Genomic DNA, 20,403 nt, shown 5'->3' with positions numbered 1-20,403 from the left:
AGTTTTAGTTTTTATAAACTATTAAGTTTAAGTTATATTTTATATTAATAGGTTAAAATATTATAAAGTTTACTTTAAAGATATAATATACTTAATAAGATTAAAAAGTAATATTAATTAATATTAATTAATAAAGATTAACTTTAAGCTATATAGTACCTTATTAAACTATTTATAATAAAGTAAAAGAATATAAAATCTAATTTAAAGCTTATTCTTAAAGCTTAAGAGGTAATTAAGTAAGCTAAATAATTAGCTTAAAGCTATAAATATATATACTTAAAAGTTAAAATAATAAAAATATCCTCTAAAATTAAAGCTAAAAAGAAAGTAGTTATTTTAAAAGTAACTATATAAAAGGAGGCTTAATTAGAAAAAGCTATATAAGAAGATATTTAATAAGAGGATATTATATTTAAAGGGGAGGAGTTATTTAATATTAAGCTACTAGATCTATAAGATTTTATACTAAAAGCTATTAATAATAAAGAGACTACTTAAATAGTTTAATTCTTATTAGTTCCTAAAGAATTATACTTATCTATAGGTATTATTATAACTTTATTAATATTAACTCTATAGCTATAAAACTACTCTTTAATTTAATTTAAATTATTAAGTTATTTATTTAAAAGACTAATAGCTAGCTTATAATATAAATTAATATAAACTTATAGTTACTTTTATAACAAGTTATATACTTTAAACTATAAATACTTTAAGCTATTAAACTTTATAATAAGAGTAAAAGAATTTAGAGGTATTAAGTTAAGAATCCTCTTATATACCTCTATTACATTAAATAAAAGATATTAATTATATTTAAACTCTTTTTATAAGAGGATATTTAAGAGTTTTTAAATCTTTATTAAGTTAAATTTCTTAATAAAGTCTTATATTAAAGTTAAATTAAGATATTTAAATAGCTTCTATAGTTATTTGAAAATAATATAAAGCTTACTTCTCTAAAATTAAATATAATAGTTATTTTAAAAGTTAATATAACTATTAAAATCCTTATAAATAAGAGGTATAAAGATAAAGAGTATAGTAATATAATTATAGAGGTAGTTTTTTAAAAATAGATTAAATACCTAAAGATAAATAAAATATATTTAAAATAATTAATAAGAGAAGTTATAAAATAATAATGAATATACTCTCTATACTTTAGTTTAAGCTTAATAGAATTAATTTTATTAACTTTTAATTTTAATATTATAAATACTCTTATTAAAGATCTAATAGTTATAAAACTTAATTAAAATATCTTTATTTAAATAAAATACTAGCTATTTAGTATAGCTTTAAAATAAATACAAATACCCTCTTATAATAAGAGATACCTCTATATTATAATCTAAATAAATAATCTAAAGCATAAGGCTATATTAAGATATAATAAATAGGTATTATATTAATATAGATCTTATAGTATATATAGAGAACTTAATATAGAACTATATAATATAATAAAAGTATATATTAATATTAATATAAACCTTAAACCTATATAGGAGAAGTTTATTATATATATTAATAAACTAAATAAAGTTAAAGCTAAATATAGTTTATTCTCTCTATTAATATTATATCTCTTTTAATTAGTTCTTTACTTCTTTAGGAAAGACTTAATAATAAGCCTTATAGAGAACCTTTTAGCTAATAATATAGCTATATTATTATATAAATATATAGAGGAGTTTTTAGCTATAGTTCTTTATAGTAAATATATTATTATTATTTAGATTACTAAGGAAATTTATAGCTTTATTAAATACTACTTTATATTACTTAAGGGTTTATTATTACTAAAGTTTATAATATCTCTAGATATCTTTAAGATTAATCTTTAAGATTATAAACCCTTCTATAGTTAAATAACTAATTATATTATAATTTATAAAGTAGTAATTAAAAAAGAGCTTAAAAATATACTTTATTACAGTAAATATAAAGATTATATAAGTCTTATATTAAAGTTACTAATTATAAAGGTATTATTTTAAAGTTATAAAAAAGACTTAAACTTTTAATTTAATAAGAAGTTAGAGAATTAAAGTATTTATTTAGCTATAATTAAACTTCTTTATAATAACTATATACTATAGCTTAAAGTTAATATATAGCTACTTTATTATAGCTAAAAATTAAATATATATATATAGTTTTATATAAAAAAGAGAGAAAATATATTATATATAAAAAAATCTATTAGATATCTTAAAACTTAAAAACTTAAAAGGTAAATATATTTTATACCTATATATAGGGGTTTATACCTCTATATATAGGTACTTAACCCTAAATACTAACTTATAAAAAATAATCTATACTATTAGTCCTATAAACCCTTATATATCTCTACTTATTATTATTTCTATATATATTATCCTAAAGATTAATACTATATAATATATTAAGGTATATAATATTATATAGATCTAAACTTACTCCTCTAAATTAAAAGAGGAGGTATTTAAAATATTAATACTATAGTTTATATCTATAAGAATATTAATAATACTATATAGAGCTATATAGTTATATATAGAACTAATTATAACTATTCTCTTTAAGCTTAATTACTATAGAAATAATTATATTTTTAATATAATATAGGTATTTAGGCTTAACGCTATAGATTAAGCTAAAGAAGTTTATTTTAAGCTTAATTATATATATATACTTATAAGTCTATATAGATCTATTAATATAAATATATTTATAAGTAGAGCTTAAAGTAGTCTTACTATTCTCTCTAATAACTATATAATACTATTAGATATTATAAATAGAGGTATAAATATATATAGAACTTATTAAAACTATAGTTAGTAATACTTAATAAGTATATATAATTTCTATATAACTTTTAGCTAAACTTAATATTAAGGAGGTAATAGCCTTTAAATAGGCTATTTTCTTTTTTATAACCTATATATTAATCTATACTAATTTATATAGTACTATATAACTAAATAATAATTATATTTAAGTTCTAACTATAAGTTAGATTAATAGATTTATATATAAGTTTATTATTAGTAATAATTCTATATAGGATAATAAAATAGTTTATTTAGTTATAAAGAAATGTTAATATATATATATAGGTAGTAAGATATATATAGAACTATACTATAGCTTATTTATCCTTAAGGAGTATAATAATTAAGCTTTTAGAGCTATAAATACTAGCTTCTATATAGAAGTTAATATAGAACTATATAGTAATATAGTATAATAAACTCTTTAAAAGAAAGCTAATAATACTATATATATCTTTATTTAGAAACTTATTAAGAGTAATAAGTAACTTTTTATTATTAATAGTATTAAAAACTAATACTATATTATATAATTCTATATTATCTTAAAGAGGTATATAAAAAGGTATAAAGTTTATAATATATATATTACTCTATATAGATATTTATTATATTATATAAATAAATAATATTAATACCTTAAGTTATATAGATCTATATAGAAAAGTTAGCTTATAATAAAAAAAAGAAAATAATATATATCTCTATAAGCCTCTATAGCTTATATTAAACTATAGAGGCTTATAGAGATATTTAGATTAATATAAACTTATAGAAAGGTAAGTATAAAGAAAAAATAAAAGAGAAAGAAGATTTAATACCTTATTTAATTTAAATTTATATTTTCCTAAATAGTATATAGACTACCTTAAGTTTATATTAGCTAAAGTAAGTTTAAATTTACCCTTATATTTATATATTCCTACTTAAAAATTCTAATTATACCTAATTATATAAAAAAGAATTTTTATAAATTAAATTAAAAGGTATAACCCTTAATATATAATTACTAGATAAATATATTATAATAATATAACGTATTATAGAGGTATATATATAACTAAAAACTAAATTTTAAGCTAGTGCCCCTTATAAACTGCTGTAGCATAACACACAACACATAACATATAATACATAACACTATAACAACACAGCGGGCGCTGCTAGCGTGATTTTAATCCATTGCCCGCCGACGACCCAGCCAAGAAACCCTTCTCACACAGGCATCAGAAAAGTATCCTGTACCCCCGGTTTCACGGTGGTTACGGTGAGGCGAGCCGCGTCCTGGGTGTACCCATACACGCCCAATCTTCAGGTTGTCCACGTCCAGCAGCAATCAGCAGCAATTAGCAGCAATGCACCAGGATGTCTGCCAGAGGTCTTGGCATGACTGCAAGCTTAGCCGTGCCTTGATTCAGCCCAGAGGCACCTCTTCCTTCGATGATCTGCGTAAGGCATTGCGATGTGTTCTCTCTGTATCCGTATTCGTCCGCTGGCGGAACCGCCCGCGATGTCTGCCTCATTGGCAATATCTTCCGTAGTAGAGTATCCGGGGGATCCCTCGTCCTTTGCCCTCCTTGCTAACCTACTGCGATACCGAACTTGTCAGAAACTCTCTTCTGGGACATACCCTCAACCTCGGGTTGCCGAATGATTTTCTGTTTGCAGTCCATTGAGATCACCCGTTCAGGAATTGACATACTATTCGACTGCTGCCCTTAGGAAGCTGAAGTTGAAACACCCGCGTCCGAAATCCTCAACCGTAGGCCTAGACCAGCCCCCCTCAGGTACGACCAGGGGCCGTCAACCCGAGAGACTGGTCCACGTTGACCCAAACTGGAGAACAAGATCCCCTCAGTTCCCATCTTTTAACCCTCCTGCGTCCTTCCTTTCTTTCCTCCGCCGAGCCACACTATCAGAAGCCTTGGTATTGGGGCTGTCCCATGTCTCTGCATCTCCCTGAACCCAGCAACACGACTCTGTACCCGCTTGGCGATATTTCTCCCGATCACCGTATATACTTCTGGCAGACTCCGTCAACAGCCCGCAAGACTCTTTTCGTCGTCCATTTGCCAACACGTCGACTGTGGTCTAGGCTCCTAGACACTCATCCGCCGTCATGTCGGCCCCGAGGTCTCCCTACCGCCAAACCTACCGCGAGTCCGTATCGAGACGACGAGAATCAAATCACCCCATCATTCCTGAAAAGGCACGAACATCGGCAATCTCGGGCAACGAGTCTCTGCCAGTCTACAACAATGCCCCTCAACATCGTCGTCCTCCGCCAGGCAAGAAAGTCCGGGTCAGGCCTTCGGGCGAAAGCGGCCGCAGCGGCTTTCACCCGTTCAAGTTTTTGAAGATTACCTGGAAATCATCAAGTAGAGCTTCCCTGGTCTGCAACTTCTTCTGGCCGGTTGTGCCAGCTGCTTTTGCTGTTAGATGTGAGTAACATCCCTAGCTCGTGCTGCTTGGGGCCACCTGGGGCCACTTGGGTGGGATGCTGACACGGGAGCATCAGATGCTCTTCCGAATGAGCACGTATTGATCTTTGTTCTGGTTTACATCGCCATGGTGCCGTGCGCCAACCTGGTTGGTTTCGCAGGTCAAGAGCTTTCTCGGAAAGTCAGCCACGTCTTTGGAGTTCTGATGGAGACAACGTGAGCGAGTTCTCGTAATGTCTGCTCCGGAGACTCCTTGCTGACAGTGCTCTAGTTTGGGGTCGGTGGTCGAACTCATCCTCTTCATGGTTCTTCTAAAGGACTCCCAATTCGTGGTTATCCAAGCCGCCATCTTAGGATCCATCTTGGCGACCATGCTGTTGTGTTTGGGAATGTGCTTCATCGCTGGCGGTCTGCGACGCGAGGAGACGGAGTTCAGCGACACCATAACCGAGGCAGGTAGTGGCCTGCTGCTAACTGCGTAAGTGGCCACATCCATCTTGTCGACATGTTGGATGCTGATGACGTTCACAGTGGTGTAGCCCTTGCTATACCTACGATCTTCGACCGCTCGCTGCAATCTATTCTTCCCGTCGAAGAAATCGACAAGAAAACCCTCCACATCTCCCGTATTGTTGCCCTGCTGCTCATCATCTCCTACCTGGTCTACGTCTACTTTCAAGCCCGCACCCACCACGGAATCTACGACGCTGTCTTTGAGCAAGACGAACATCGAGACAACGACAAGCACCGGGATATCAGAAAGGCCAAGCTCACTCTCACCGAGTGTATCGTTGCCCTCGTCTTCTCCGTCACGCTGGTGACCTTCATGGCCATCTTTCTGGTGGAGCAAATAGCCCCCATCGTAGAGGAGCACAGCATCTCCGACCCCTTCATGGGTCTCATCCTCGTGCCCTTGGTCGAGAAGGCGGCCGAGCATCTGACGGCTGTCGACGAGGCCTGGGACAACCAGATGAACTTCGCCCTCTCCCACGTCCTCGGCGCCACGTTGCAGACGGCTCTACTCAACGCCCCTCTCGTGGTCATTGTGGCTTGGGGACGACACAAGCACTTCGATCTCGTCTTTGAAGTGTTTGACATTTCGATGCTCATTCTCGCCATCATCACCGTCGGCAACTTCCTGCGAGATCAGAAGAGCAACTACCTCGAGGGCTTCTTGTGTGTGATTGTGTATCTCGCCATCGCGGTGGCGGCCTTCTACTACCCCAACCCTCCCGGTCACGGTGCCGGCGCAACTCGTGCCGGCACGGAGGGTGAAGTACACTGAGACGCAAAAGAATTGGTGTGAACTGGGTATATCACTACTTTGGGCCATGGGCGAGAAGAGGAAGAATTTGTACAAATGGCTCTGATGATCCAGTGGGCATGACGTGCTAGTCCTCTATTTTGGATCTGCTTTGAGCGATAAGTTGCCCGGCTTTTTTCTAGCAAGCGTAGCGTATTTTGGGATCAACCCCGACCGAGTACCTCCGATGAATAATGAACATGTTGAAACGAAACTCCTCCGGTGTTATCTGTAGTTCTAAAACACTAATGCCGTGCTGTACCAATGAATTTGGCACCCGTTCGAATGTGAATGCCTCCATGCCCCCCAATGTGCAAGATGCAATCTAATGACCAAAATCTTGCTCTTCCGCGGAGATGTCAAAACGCCGTGAAGAGAAACGAGCAATGACCCGCTGATAAGCACCCGAACTCCAAGTTCCCCGTCCCACCCCTCCTCTATCTACACAATCAAGGTTCGAGCCGCTTATCAAGCTTACTCCGGAGATGCTCGATTCCATCTCTCGCTTTCCAAATACCGGCTCTAGGATCGATGGCCCCCCCCTCGCACGCACGCCGCGCTCGCGCTCGCGCTCTCATAACCCACATTTGTAGCCGGTGACAGCTACGCGGCATGACGGCCCGAGGCGAACGCGGCTCTGCTCCAACGCCGCTCCCACCCTTTCCCCTGCCGAGACCCGAGATCTGCGAGCCCGTTCGCGGGACGGCGCTTGCTGACGTAGAACGGGCTTCAGATCTTTGCTTTCAAGCGACGTCCAAGTCGAGACAAAGTTACGCCGCTTAAAAAATGAGGAAGTCCTCATCCTTCCAGCCCATTCCGGCAAGAATGGTTCGCGCACTCGCCTCCAGTGGTGGCGGGCCGCAGATCAGCACCATCTCCTCGCCGTTGCCGTCGTTGCAACATGTGCCGACCTCTCTCTCAAGGACGGCCTGGTCCAAGTAACCGGTCAGCCCCTCCCATTCGGGCGGAGGCTGCGTGAGGGTATAGACCACCTTGCACTTATCAGGGAATGCGCTAGCCATGGTATCGAGATCTTGCTTGCAGAGAATGTCATTCTTGGCGCGGTTGCCATCGAGCACAAGACATTGCGTCCGGTCCTCTGGATCCTTCATCACAGCGCGAAGAACCTGGAAGATGGGTGTTATCCCAGAGCCACCGCAAACCATGATGAAGCGCTTGATGCGCCTCTCTTTGCCCGAAATGTTGCAGAGACCTTGGCCGAGATACTCGAACTTGCCGACAGGGCCCTTGAAGTCGACCCAGTGGCCCACGGGGATGGCGTCAAGAGCCTGCGTCATCTTGCCGCCTGGCCGCCCCGGGAGGTCGTAGTAAACCTTGATGAGCACATCCAGTCTACCCTTTTGGCTGCTCTCTGAGAGGGGCGTGTAGGCGCGGATGATGGCCTCGCGGGTTACCGGGTCGCGTAGCCTCATCATCAAGTGCTGGCCGGTCGGCAAGCCGATGGCCTGATCGGGGTGCTCCAGTTTGAAGCTGAAGATCTTGCAATCGGGAGATGTTTTGATCTTCTCCGTCAAGATACCCTTGGTCCAGACCTTGGGCTGCAGGAAAACGTCCCGCGGACCCTTGTCAATCTCCTCCTCAATGGCTCCCAAGGCGAGTGCCTTTCGCCCGGGCTCGTCCAGGGTGCCGATGTGGTACTTTGGCATCATGGCCTTCGCGTTTTCGCTATCTGATTGGGCGAACGTTAGTTCACACCATGTTGATTCATGTGGAGATGCACTTACGAATAGTCAAGAACTCCTCCGACACGTCCTGGCCCGCGGCGCTTGTGATCGACGTTGCACCACCTGGATGACCCTCTAGGAAAGGGGTGCCATCGTAAACCTCCCCGTTGACCACGAACCAGGGCTCGTTTTCGCCGTCGTGTTGACGAAGTTCCTCGATGGTAACACTCCGATTAACGCTTTCTTTGGTCATGCATATCTCCGTTGCCGGCTCTTGCTCGACTACGGTCTCGACCTCTCCCGCAACCTTTTCGCCCCAGAAACCGTTGGAAAGATTGCCACCAGCCTTCTTGACACGCTCCATCCACCCGCCGCCGCCCAGAACCGGTTGGGTTGGGTGCTCGAACCGCAGGAGGTGACCCTCCTTATGGATGATGATTCTGAACCAAGGGTTGTTCATCATGCCAAGGACACTCCAGTACATATCTCTTGGTTGTGTCATCATGCTCTCGTCCATAGCGCGGACCATGACGTCTGCTGCGTCAGCGAGCTGGGCGATAGGAATGTCCAGGTCCCAAAAGCACCAGCAGAAGCACGTTTCCCTCCAGTCCATATCGATCCTACCGCCGTAAAGGGTCTCGCCCTCGGGTGCCAGTCGATAGGAGTCTTCGGGGTAGTTGAAGTTCGCAAGCATCCAGGTTTTGCCGCGGTCGAGGGTGATTTCGACTCTTGTAATACGTCTGCCGCCGCCGCTGTAAGCATAGCCTCGGACTTTGTATGACTGAGAGCCACCGCCCAAGGAGACGACCTCGTCATGAGCCGGGAATGCAGTAGCGCTGTTCGTATTGAGGTCGTAGATTGCGTACCGTTCGTCTTTCCATGTGTCGGGCAGATCGGCACTGGCTTCAGGGGATACCATGGTTGGTAGAACACGGTTGTCGTAGATGTGGTACCAGTTGCTGCTCGGCTCTTTGGTGACTATGATTCTCTTGAGCCACTTGACACTTCTGCCACCGATTTGTCCGGGGATAATGATGCGAACGGGCTTCCCGTGGTCTGGGGGAAGCAATTCGCCATTCATGCGGTAGCAGACGGTGACTCCACGGTTTGGATCCATGCACCAGTTGAGCTTGATACTTGTTCCGTAATAACCGTTGGGAAGTTTGTCGGCGCCTTCGAAGCAGACGTACCGTGCACCCCTCTTGGGTTTGGCTCTGGAAAGAAGATCTCCGATGGCGACACCCGTCCAGATTGCCGTCGACAGCCCGGCGGCGCCCCAAGAGAAGCCTTTCGTTTTGCGGACGACGTTTTGCTCCTTTCGGCGGTTGCCTGCACACACGAGTGTAACTGGGTATGTGATTTGCTCATAGTCTGAAATGAGGTCTCTGACGGACATTTTGATGGGGTTCTCGACCTCGCCTTCGACGGTAAACTCCCAGTCAAACATGTCCTCGTCGTCACACTTGGGTACGGCTCCATGGTTTCGAACATAGTGTAGGTCCTTGGTAGTGATGAAGCCTTCGTTGTACAGTTCACTTAGAGGAGCCTCGACGTTGAAAGGGTGGACACCAGTGAGGCGTATCAGCCGGGGGTCTCTGATAACATGATGATCCGGTGTTTTGAGATCTTCTGCCAGGACTTTGTTGACTCTAGACTTGGGAGGTAGGGAGTATCCGCGGGTCCCTTCGAAGTTGGCTTCGTCAAGAAGGTCTGAGTCCGAACCGGCGACACTGTGGGACTGACCTTCCCTTACTGTCGTTGCTGGACTCGGGGGAAAGGTCAGATCATGTTTGGAAAGAGGCTCCCGAAAGGAAACGGGAGCTGGGGGCCCGAGAACGTCCATGGTGACCGGAGGGCCTCCTCTGTGGGGCTGAGTTTGGGTTGTTAAAGGTGAAGAGAGATTAGGCGTTGAGAGTGTATGAGGCTCGGAGTCTTGAGCTGTTTGGTTGTCTGAGCGGTAATCACAAGCCAGCTGACGATAAGAACGAAGACATGAATCGGTCGTAAAGCAAGGCAATAAACAGTGATTTGGGGGGATGATATAGAAGGATATGTCTGCGGACCAAGAAAAGGCAAGCAGATTTGGTCGAAGCTGGGCTTATGGCGAATAAGTACCACCAAAGGTGGGTTGGTGGAATAGGATTGGCTTTCCTGGAGCCGGAGTTGGGTGATTGTGGTGTGGGCGGGCCGCATGCACAACGGGAGGCGAGGAAGGGAGACGTGCGGTATGAGCTGGTCTGGTATGGCATGGCAAAGCATGGGATGAGACGGTACAGCAGCACATCACCAGACGAGATGACGCTAAGGTAGAGTCCATCAGTCCTATCCCAGTTGACGGAGGCTTTGATCGACTCGACGGAGGCTTGCCGCGGGTTGAACGACGGAGAGGAAAAAAGGACCCCAAACTTGCATTCTTACGGGCAAGGTCACCACACTGTACCAACCCTAGGCACTGTATTCCAAAAACCCCTGGTCTTCTATTTCTCTTGAATAAGCATCCTGGATGGCAGGCATATTGCCGTTTGTGTCGTAAGAACCACGAGGACAATAATTAACTCTTGGCTTCGTACGTTACTCACACGCATCAACGAAAATCCAACACAGACGAAGTGATACGGCACGGCAGCTGGCGAGGAGATGTCGCATTTGATCACTACCAAGCCTGGGCGCATGAGTGCGTTCCAGCTCCAACGTCCGCGGAATTTCGAAATGAACAGACGCGAGTTCTTATCAGCAGGCGTCATATTATTTTGGACAATGAATTAATGTTGGCGGTTTGACGGCTTCCATTGGGGCGATAAGCACAAAGCAAGGGACGACGTCGCAGTTGTCTTTTCCAGCGCGGAGATGCGACAATCGACCTTTTTTTTTTTTTTTTTTTTTTTAATACTCCCCAAGTAAGGTCGCTATCCTTACTTATCCTTATCCTTATCTGACTGCTCTCCACTGAGGTAAGGTAGGTCTGGAAGGTAAAGAGATTGGACGAAGCGAGTCGGATCCACGCCCCTGGGCCTCGGGCGGTCCGGGAGGAGGGTGGATGGAGGTTCTCTAAGCTAAAGGGGAATCCCTGTCGACGCTCCTGCCGGCTTTTGTTGTCTCTCGTGTCGGCCTGTGACTTTGAACCCGACGTATGTCACCACCAAGAACTCTTCATCTCGAAAACGCCTGTAAGCGGTGCAACGGCATGGGAGGTTCGCGTCTTCCTGTTGGTTATTTGCCTGTTAATTACCATGCAATGGTCAGCAGATGCAAAGCTCAACTACCGTTGCAGAACGTATCTGGTGTTGCGCGGTGTCGGGCCTCGTCTCCCGGCTTTGTTTCCGAGGCAAATCATGTTGTCAGCGCGAAGCTACAAGCAAACCCATAGATATCTGTCCTCGGCTTGGCATCTAGGATTTTCGCGAACATCAGAGCCTAGATCATAACGGTATGGGTTGGCATTTTTTTCATCGCCACGTGCTGCGTTCACGGCACGTACAGGTATCACAACGGGGATGCAGACAATTCTGGTCTTCATGCTGCTTCCGCCCTTCTGTCGTGCCACGCCGAATATGCTTGTCGTAATGGATGAGATTCCTGCACAGCACAGAACCCGAATGACTGGGTCCTGGAGATGGACGGAGATGCAACTTTCAAATATACACAAGAGAATTGCTGTGTCTGTCGAGGGTTGCCAGATGCGTACCTTGTATCGTAAGGTATTTAGTCATAAACAGCGTGGCAATGTAGCTTCTCGCCTCGAATTCAGACTCACAGGGCTTCCCCAAAAACCTATTCGCTGTTGATGTGCTGCCAGCAAATCCACGATAGCTCATCATCGACAAGTTAACTTTCAGCTCACGCCATGTGTCAACTGATGAACGTTTACTTGATGACCATAGATCCTGTTTGGTGCCAATTGCCTCATTTGACCGTTGTTAGCCCCTTCCCCTGTTTCTTTCGTCATGCATGCAACTATCTGGTTAGTTTCATGAGAAACGTAGAGTGAGAACGCAAAACTATTTCTCGTACCCTGGTTCACCTTCGCTCACCTTGACAAGGCTGCCGCTCACCGAGGACACTGAAGACGGCCCGTGCTGTCTATTGATCGTTTTGGGCTTGACTAATCAGGATTAACACGGTTCCTTTATTGGATTTCACCGACATCAAACTATATCTCTCCGACGTAAATCCATTCGAATTCAACTTGTCTCAACCTGGACGACACCTACCTTACATCTTGACCGAGGAGTGAATGAGCGAATAGCAGAACGGCATGGATAGGATGCATGTCGATAAGTAGTATTCTTGGAACTTGGTCACTTACACATCGCTCGTTGTCATTCACCATCGGAGTGTCTGAAAAGAGCGCAATGAGAAGAATACCAGCAAAGACAACAGATATAAGTCAAGTTACTTACACACAGAACAAGCCAGTATCCCACGGATACCAGAAAGACAAATGCCGTCCAGATCATGACGCTCACCGCCCGAACCGCCGAGACGACCGTGGTTTGTCCGGGTGCCTGCCTACCTTACCTGGTACCTAACGTAGGTACCCACCATCCACATTACCTTATGTAAGCATCGAGTGCACCTTAGGCAGGGAGGTACCTACCTAGAAGGTTTCAGAGCACTCAGGCACCCGACTGCTCACTCGAGGTACCTACCTACCTTACCTGTCTTATGAGGTGGAATCTACATCCAAGGTAGGTAGGTAGCGCGGTATTGACGCACCTTCTGTGGAGATTGTCCCTGGAAATTCACACTCGTTGCTAACCTCCGCTGCCGAGTTCATCGACACATAATACAGATTTGCGCCAAATCCCGCTGCAATCCTAATCCAACTCTCCACCAACGACTCGCCTCGACAAGGCCTGCCGCTCCAGACGCCTACTCATGCCGGCTCAAGTTGACGCCCAGAGTCACATCCGTTCGCTACGTTCCATCCCATAACATCGTCCACCGTCAACACCTGCGATCCTGCCTTATGTAGCGCCAACCCGCATCTACACTCTCCACACCGAAATATTCCCACGATCCGCCATGGATCGTGCAAGGAAGCGTTAGTTCTTAGCCTGTTGCAACGACTGACGTCGCTTTGGAGCTGACCTCATCTAGGCGAACTGCGCTCCCTGAACACTCGCGCCTGGGATGGCGAGACAGGTCAGTACACGATGCCCACCCCACCATGCCGGATCGCCCCTCTCCTCTAACTTCCCTCCCTGCACAGATTTGTTCGCTGTCAGCAAGTCCCTTGACTCCTCTTTGAAGAAGAACACTGCCTTCATCAAGCGCCTTCGAACCGCCATCTCCGCCGCGACCCTGAACACCTTCCTGCAAGAGATACGCGCCCTCAGTTTACACAAGTACCTCTCCGAGATTGTCTCTGCATGCTACGAGGGCCTTTGCAAGCTCAAGTCACCAGGCGAGATCGAGGCCGGCGTCGAGATTGTCAGCGCTCTGCACCAGCGTTTCGGTCCCAGCGAGTTTACCGAATACCTAGGATGGCTGCTTGGCAAGGGAATGGCCACCCCCGACAAGAGCTTGCTCAAGTCACTTGCTCCAGAAGTGCGCGAGAAGGAGGAGAAGGAGCGCCTGACGCGCCAACGAGTGCTTTTGCGAGTTGTCACCGAACTCTGGCTTGTCGATGTGCTCCGAACCCTCGACGACGTTACTCGACCCGACGATGCTACCAAGGGCGCCACGGGCAAAGTCCCCGAGTTGAAATTGAAGGCTCACTCAAACAAGAGCGGGGCGGCTGAGCCCTTCCCTCTCGAGGTGCTCAAAGATTTGCTTGGCCATGACAGAGAGCATGTGAACCTGCCCTTGCTTGTCATCTTTGTCAAGGCCTTTAGCTGGGATGTCTTGGGCGTCAAGCCCACCACAGGTGAGGGCCGAAAGACGGTTGAGGAGGATGGCGCCACCAAGATCACCAACGGTGCTGCACAAGGCGAGGGCACCGAGGACGCTATTGACGTCGACGACCACCCTTTTACCCCTCCCGAACTCCAGGAAAAGTTCAAGAACATCCTCAAAAAGTACTTCGAAGATGTCAAGAGTCACGTCCTCCGCGACCAGAAATCGATTCACTCTCAAGCTCGACGAAACGCCGAAGCTTACGTCAAGTCTGGCGAGGTTTTCGAAGATCGGCAATCAAACTTTGAAAAGCAGGTCAAGTCCCAAGAGAGACTGGTAGCCAATGCCCAAGCCATCGCGGACGCCATTGGCTCTGACATGCCCGATCTCAAGGATAACGATGACACTCTCGCAGCTTCCAACGGCTCCATCGGCTTGGTAAAGGCTGGTGATTACCTTCGAGGTCTCGGAGATGGTGCCGGCATTTGGGAGGACGAAGACGAGCGTCGCTACTACGAAAACCTCGTTGATTTGAAGGGCAAGGTCCCCGGCATTCTCCTTGATGATGGAAAGAAGAAGAAGCCCGACAATGAGGAGCAAGTTGGTAGGAAGGCCGATCCTACGGATGCTCCTGAAGCGCCCAAGGTTCCGGACTCATCTGACGACCAGTCAACTGCCATTGCCAACAAGACAATTGGTGCTCAGGTTGACGCGGTTCTTGCTCGATTGCCAGACCTCACCAATAAGGACGTCATCGATCAAGCCGCCATCGACTTCTGCTACCTGAACTCCAAGGCTTCCAGAAACAGGTTGATTAAGGCCTTGACCGAAGTACCCAAGGGCCGAGGCGATCTTCTTCCTTCATGGGCTAGACTGGCCGCCACTCTGGGCAGATACATGCCAGATATTCCAAAGGGTCTGGTTGAATATCTCGACGCCGAGTTCCGCAGCCTTCAGAGACGGAAGGACAAGGACTTCCTGGGTCAAGTGCGTTTGAGCAACATCCGATATCTGGCCGAGTTGACCAAGTTTGGTATTGTGCCGGAGCACGTTGTTTTCCATTGCCTCAAGGTCAGCCTCGATGACTTCTCGAGGATGAACATTGAGATCATATGCAACCTCTTGGAAAACTGCGGACGCTACCTTCTGCGCAACCCCGAGACCTCACCGCGCATGGCAACCTTTCTGGAGACGCTCCAACGCAAAAAGTCCGTCCAGCATATTGGTCAGGCGGAGCGCATGCTGATTGAAAATGCTGTATATTACGTCGATCCGCCTGATCGACCGGCTATCCAGCAAAAGGAGCGAACTCCAATGGAGCAGTTCATTCGCAAGCTGATCTACATGGATATGACTAAGCGTAATTACAGTAAGATCCTGAAGCAAATTCGCAGACTTCATTGGGAAGAGGCCGAGGTATGTACGAAGGATCTGGTATACTGGTCAGAGACTGATTGCATCGTGAAGGTTGTCCGCATTCTCGAGAAGGTGTTCTCCAAGCCGGGCAAAGTCAAATTCGGCAACATTCATCTTCTAGCTATCCTTCTCAGCGCACTCTACCGATACCACCCTGCATTCGTCGTGAAGGCCATTGACAATGTAATGGACTCCATCGCTTTTGGACTGGAACAGAACGACTTCAAGTTTTACCAACGGCGTATCTCCGAAGTTAAATACATTGGCGAGCTCTACAACTACAGAATGGTTGAGCACCCAGTCATTTTTGACGCCATGTACAAGATCATGACCTTTGGCCATGGAGGAGTCCCTGTGCACGGTCGGTTGAACCCCTTCGACCTTCCCGACGATTTCTTCCGTATCCGGTTGATCGCAACAATTCTCGAAACTTGCGGCATGTACTTTGCCAAGGGTGTCGCGGGCAAAAAGTTGGATTACTTCCTTTCTTTCTTTCAGGTTCGCACATGGACAAGCTCTGGACATGAAAGGCATTGACTAATATTGAATAGTACTACATCTACACCAAGCAACCTCTGCCGATGGATATCGAGTTCATCGTGCAAGATACCTTCGCTCTCACCAGACCTCAGTGGAAGCTTGCTTCGAATCTGGAAGAAGCCTCTAAAGCTTTCCAGCTTGCCATCGCCCAGGATCAGAAGGTTTCGGGAGCTGATAAAGTAGTCGAGACTGACGACGCCTCCATTGGATCTTCTACGGATGACGAAGACGGAGATGCAGATCTTCCCGAAGCGGAGGCGGATGAGGAGGAGTCCGATTCGGAAGACGAAGGCGAGGTAGGGCAGCAGGATTTGAAGCTTTGATTCTGGCGGCTACTAACGCATACCCTCTAGGACCACGAACTCGACCTTTCCCACGGCGATTCCGAGAGCGAAGATGAGGCAATTGTCGTCACTCGACAACAAGAACAAATCGATCCAGAGGCCGAGGCTGAATTCGACCGTGAGTATGCTAAGATGATGGCTGAGAGTCTAGAGTCGCGCAAGTTTGAGCGAAAGCCACTATTCGACGTGCCGCTACCGGTACGGGGCAAAAGCAAGGAGACAACTTCAGGGCCCGATTCTGGAGAAACTGCCGCTCCTGCCCCCAGTAGCACGATGGCGTTCTCCCTATTGACGAAGAAAGGAAACCGTCAACAGGTATGCACAGATTTGGCACGTTTCTTGCGCATATTGCTGACGTTGTGTCATGTCAGACTCGGACTGTGGAGTTGCCATCCGACTCAACTTTCGCTGTGGCGATGAAAAACCAGCAACAGGCTGAGAGGGAGGAGCAGCAGCGCATCAAGAATCTTGTCTTGAACTACGATCTTCGGGAAAACGAGGATCAAGACGGTAATCACAGCGCAAAATTACTGCAGTCAAACCCCAATATTCACAACTCCGGAGCAGGCCACGAAAAGCCGACCTCATACCACCATAATCGATCGGATCGCGGCAAAGACCGCAGCGGACAGCGTGTCCGCAAGCTTCAGCTAAGTGATGTAGACTGGTACGAATCCTCGACCAAGCGCGGAGGCAGCTTTGCGCGGACTCGTTCTTCATGCTCCCAGGCGATGGCGAACGAAGATGAACGAGAGCAGTTGATAGCTGCTCCAGTGCATCATGGCATTGTTGACAAGCGTGGCAAGCCAATCGCAGACTACAAGTCTCGGCCAACCGCTCGCATGGAGCAGTTCCGTAAAGTTCGACCGAAGCAGGAATGATTTGCTAACGATGGGAACCTCACCCTAATTGCAGGACGTGAACGAGAGCACATCTCACGGAACCAGGTTCCGGGAAAATTACACATCCCAGCCTACTAGGCGCCACCCTACAAGTCCGCCGCGACAACGCAGTCGCCGAGAGATTGGGGGCAGGCAGCGGCCTCGAAACTTGCGTTGACACTGAATGTACACTGTGCCACGGGTTGATTGACGGTCGTCGACTGCTCCAAGGGATTGCCGTCAGCAGCGTAAGCCATTTGGTTTTAGCAAAGCACTTGGTGGGCCTGGCAACAACGACCCTATATGCATCGGTTGGCTTGCACGGCCAGCGCGCAGGAAACGACAGTGGCGACGGCCGGATTGGGACTTACGCAGTGGAGAGAGCGTGCGGTGGAGAGAGGAGGAAGGCGGCCAGACACACGGCCGGGGCAATCATCGACATCTCTAGCATGATATTCCAAGTATATGGCGTGCGGCCTCCATCAGCTTGATTCTGCTATCAGAGCTGAGCATCTGGGTCAGGTTATCGTCCATTCTGCTCTCCAGGAGAAGAAGCTAGGGTACACAACACTCATTCAGTAGAGAGGAATTAGTACTCCACGAAATACATACAACGTTTCGCGTAAGGAAGGAATGCTGGTAGGATCTGGAATCCAGACGCCAGTGTACACGCCGACGGGCTGGCCGGAGCGGCGATGCGGACAACCCGGACTCGTGAACAACGTGGTTTACCGGGCAGCAAGCAACTGCGGCCTTGCAAACGTGATGCTCGGAGACGACGGCAACAGACATAACAGTCAGCGAAAGAGTCGGTTAACTCTCTGAACACACTGGTTGCGGGTGTGGCTTGCACCAGTGTCTCTTTAGAGTGTATGTAGTGGAGAGCACAGCTGGTCCTGGATAGATCAAATGTGACGCGGTGCTTCTTGGCAAGCAGTAGTACGGTTGTGAGGTGCGAGGAAATGCGAAGTGTACATGTTTCAGTTGGGGCAATTATCTGGGAAGCCGCCATCAGAAAGCTCGTTTTACCTGCTGGGTAAGAGAAGAACATCAAAGTTGAGGAGCATTGTCACAGTGAATACGACCGCTCAATGTGTATTCGTTTGACAACCAGAAGTTGCTACGCCCGACTCCTCAACATCGCGACAATGTATCCCTAGGCAACGGAGACAAACTAAATCACTATTTCAACTAAAGATTCGGACGGCTGTAGATCCAGAAGTAAGGCGAAGGTGTGTTCGGGAGGGTTCATGCAGACACAAAGTATGCTGAACCGGTAATGGCGAGAGAAGATCAGAGCACGAAGCACACACCGGCTGACACAGCTGCGCAGTAATGCATGCACAGACCAAATAGGAGGGGAAAGATGAGAGGATGTGGGTGGCGACAGAGGGTGTTTGGTTCGGTTGGATTTGGTTTGGTAGGGTTGATGGCGGGGTATCATCTCCGCCGCAAACGGAATCGAATATTGCGTGCGTGGGACGCCTGATTTGGACGACGTAGGAGACTTGGCGGATTCTGTAGAAAGAGGCAGTAAATTGAATCTGATCATACGAACCCCGAGTCAGTCGGGATGGTTTCTCGTGCTAATTAATCTAGGCTGAAAACGAAGGCGTGATTATTTTTTTCTTTTCAGTTTTTTCTTCCCGCGAGGCGGTGGCAGGAAAGGTAGATATCGTCTCCCCGCCGTTGTCCCATGAGATCCTCAAATACCACATTCCAGAGTCGATGTAGAGGTCGCTCGGACGTCCACAGACATGTTGGGACGAAGAGGATGGATGGCGCCGTCACCATTTTCACGGACAGGCGGCTATGGCGACATTAGGCTAGTTTAGCGAAGGAGAGAAGGATGAGAACGCGAGCGTTGATCTGAAGGTTCGTTCAACCCGCTAGAGAGCGAATTCTGGGGACAAGAAGAAGAAGAAGAAGAAGAAGAAGAAGAAGAAGAAGAAGAAGCAGGAGAAGAAGATGATGGTGATGATATACCAAGAAACGTTGGACGCAACTGTCGAGGCAGACAAGTAGTTTTCCTCGAAGGATTGAATGACGTGCATCTGGGGGTCGGGGTCGTTCCTGCGTGGATCGATGCACCTGCCGACGGGAGGATTACGATGGGAGGGAGTGGAGGTACAGTCAGCACCGGCTCTGGCCCTGTCTCACGGATTGAGAAGTGGTTCCCCACAGGGCAAGGTCGGGATCTTCGGTTCATCTGCAAGATCCGCTGCCCCTGGACTAGACTACGACACTGGACTATAGACGAATCGTCTTAGTGCGGCACAGAGATCCATCTGGACGAATGCACCAATCATAAGGTAAGCCGTAGGGTAAGGCGCCTACCTACCTACCTCAATAAGTAGTAAGGGAAGGTAGAGCTGGAGCAAGCTCGTGTGGGTACTACGCGCTCCAAACACCTTCTTTCAATGTCGTTTCCCACCCGTCTCGTCTGTCTACATGGTAATTAGGTAGTTAACAAAAGCACTCAGAAATTGATGATTTCTGTGCTTCTTGGCAAGGATCGATTCAACTTCGGTCAGCTCGATTCACCCGGACCCTACTAGAATGTCACAAGGTTCAAAGTCGGAACATGGCGCATCGACAAGAGCAATCGCAGAGGTCACGTTTGTGACCAACAGACCCCATTGTTTGGAAAGCATGATATCTGTGGCAACACCGCGCGGGTAAACATATTTTACCCTACCTTCCTTGCCTATGCATGTACCTCGGTACAGAGGTATCTTACTTCAAGCACCAGGTAAGGTAGGTGGACGACAAGCCGAAGCGCGGATGGGTCAGACTCTGGCAAATAAGGAAAATAAGGTACGGATAACAGGAGACCAGACTAGCATATTGTGGCGCCCACGAACACAAGTTTAACACAAAACTTGTGTTCCACATCAAGGCTGCCTGCCTGGTGGTTTTCAGCAACAATATCACTTCAATATGAACCGGGGCGGCCCAAGCCCAAGTCACAAACAATGTATCCGTACCCATCTACCTAGGTTACCTAACCTTACCTGGTAGGTACCTACCGTACATAACCTCATCCCGCTCTCCGGATGCTCTTAGCGGCCCCCACCCCCCGTCCCCGGCTACGGGGTTCGGGACCCCCCCCCCCCCCCCCCCC

At 46.1% G+C, this 20,403-nt stretch overlaps 3 protein-coding genes across 3 annotated transcripts; 2 read left to right on the top strand and 1 right to left on the bottom strand.

Annotated features, from left to right (window-relative positions):
* Positions 1–4,950: 4,950 nt before the first annotated feature.
* Positions 4,951–6,557, top strand: CkaCkLH20_01523 (calcium/proton exchanger; the record flags this gene model as incomplete). Its single annotated transcript, XM_038884242.1, has 4 exons — positions 4,951–5,272; positions 5,350–5,488; positions 5,544–5,750; positions 5,804–6,557. The coding sequence occupies 4 exons, from the start codon at positions 4,951–4,953 to the stop codon at positions 6,555–6,557; spliced, it is 1,422 nt and encodes a 473-aa protein (XP_038750834.1).
* Positions 6,558–7,354: 797 nt separating this feature from the next.
* Positions 7,355–10,103, bottom strand: CkaCkLH20_01522 (uncharacterized protein; the record flags this gene model as incomplete). Its single annotated transcript, XM_038884241.1, has 2 exons — positions 7,355–8,265; positions 8,321–10,103. The coding sequence occupies 2 exons, from the start codon at positions 10,101–10,103 to the stop codon at positions 7,355–7,357; spliced, it is 2,694 nt and encodes an 897-aa protein (XP_038750833.1).
* Positions 10,104–13,222: 3,119 nt separating this feature from the next.
* On the top strand, positions 13,223–17,279 carry CkaCkLH20_01521 (MIF4G domain-containing protein; the record flags this gene model as incomplete). Its single annotated transcript, XM_038884240.1, has 7 exons — positions 13,223–13,304; positions 13,361–13,405; positions 13,473–15,514; positions 15,566–16,012; positions 16,066–16,350; positions 16,408–16,713; positions 16,770–17,279. The coding sequence occupies 7 exons, from the start codon at positions 13,223–13,225 to the stop codon at positions 17,277–17,279; spliced, it is 3,717 nt and encodes a 1,238-aa protein (XP_038750832.1).
* Positions 17,280–20,403: the final 3,124 nt, after the last annotated feature.

Source organism: Colletotrichum karsti, assembly GCF_011947395.1.
Source record: "Colletotrichum karsti strain CkLH20 chromosome Unknown Scaffold3, whole genome shotgun sequence".
Classification (NCBI taxonomy): Eukaryota; Fungi; Ascomycota; class Sordariomycetes; order Glomerellales; family Glomerellaceae; genus Colletotrichum; species Colletotrichum karsti.
The sequence above is the reverse complement of the archived record's forward strand: the minus strand, read 5'-3'. Positions and strand labels throughout refer to the sequence as shown.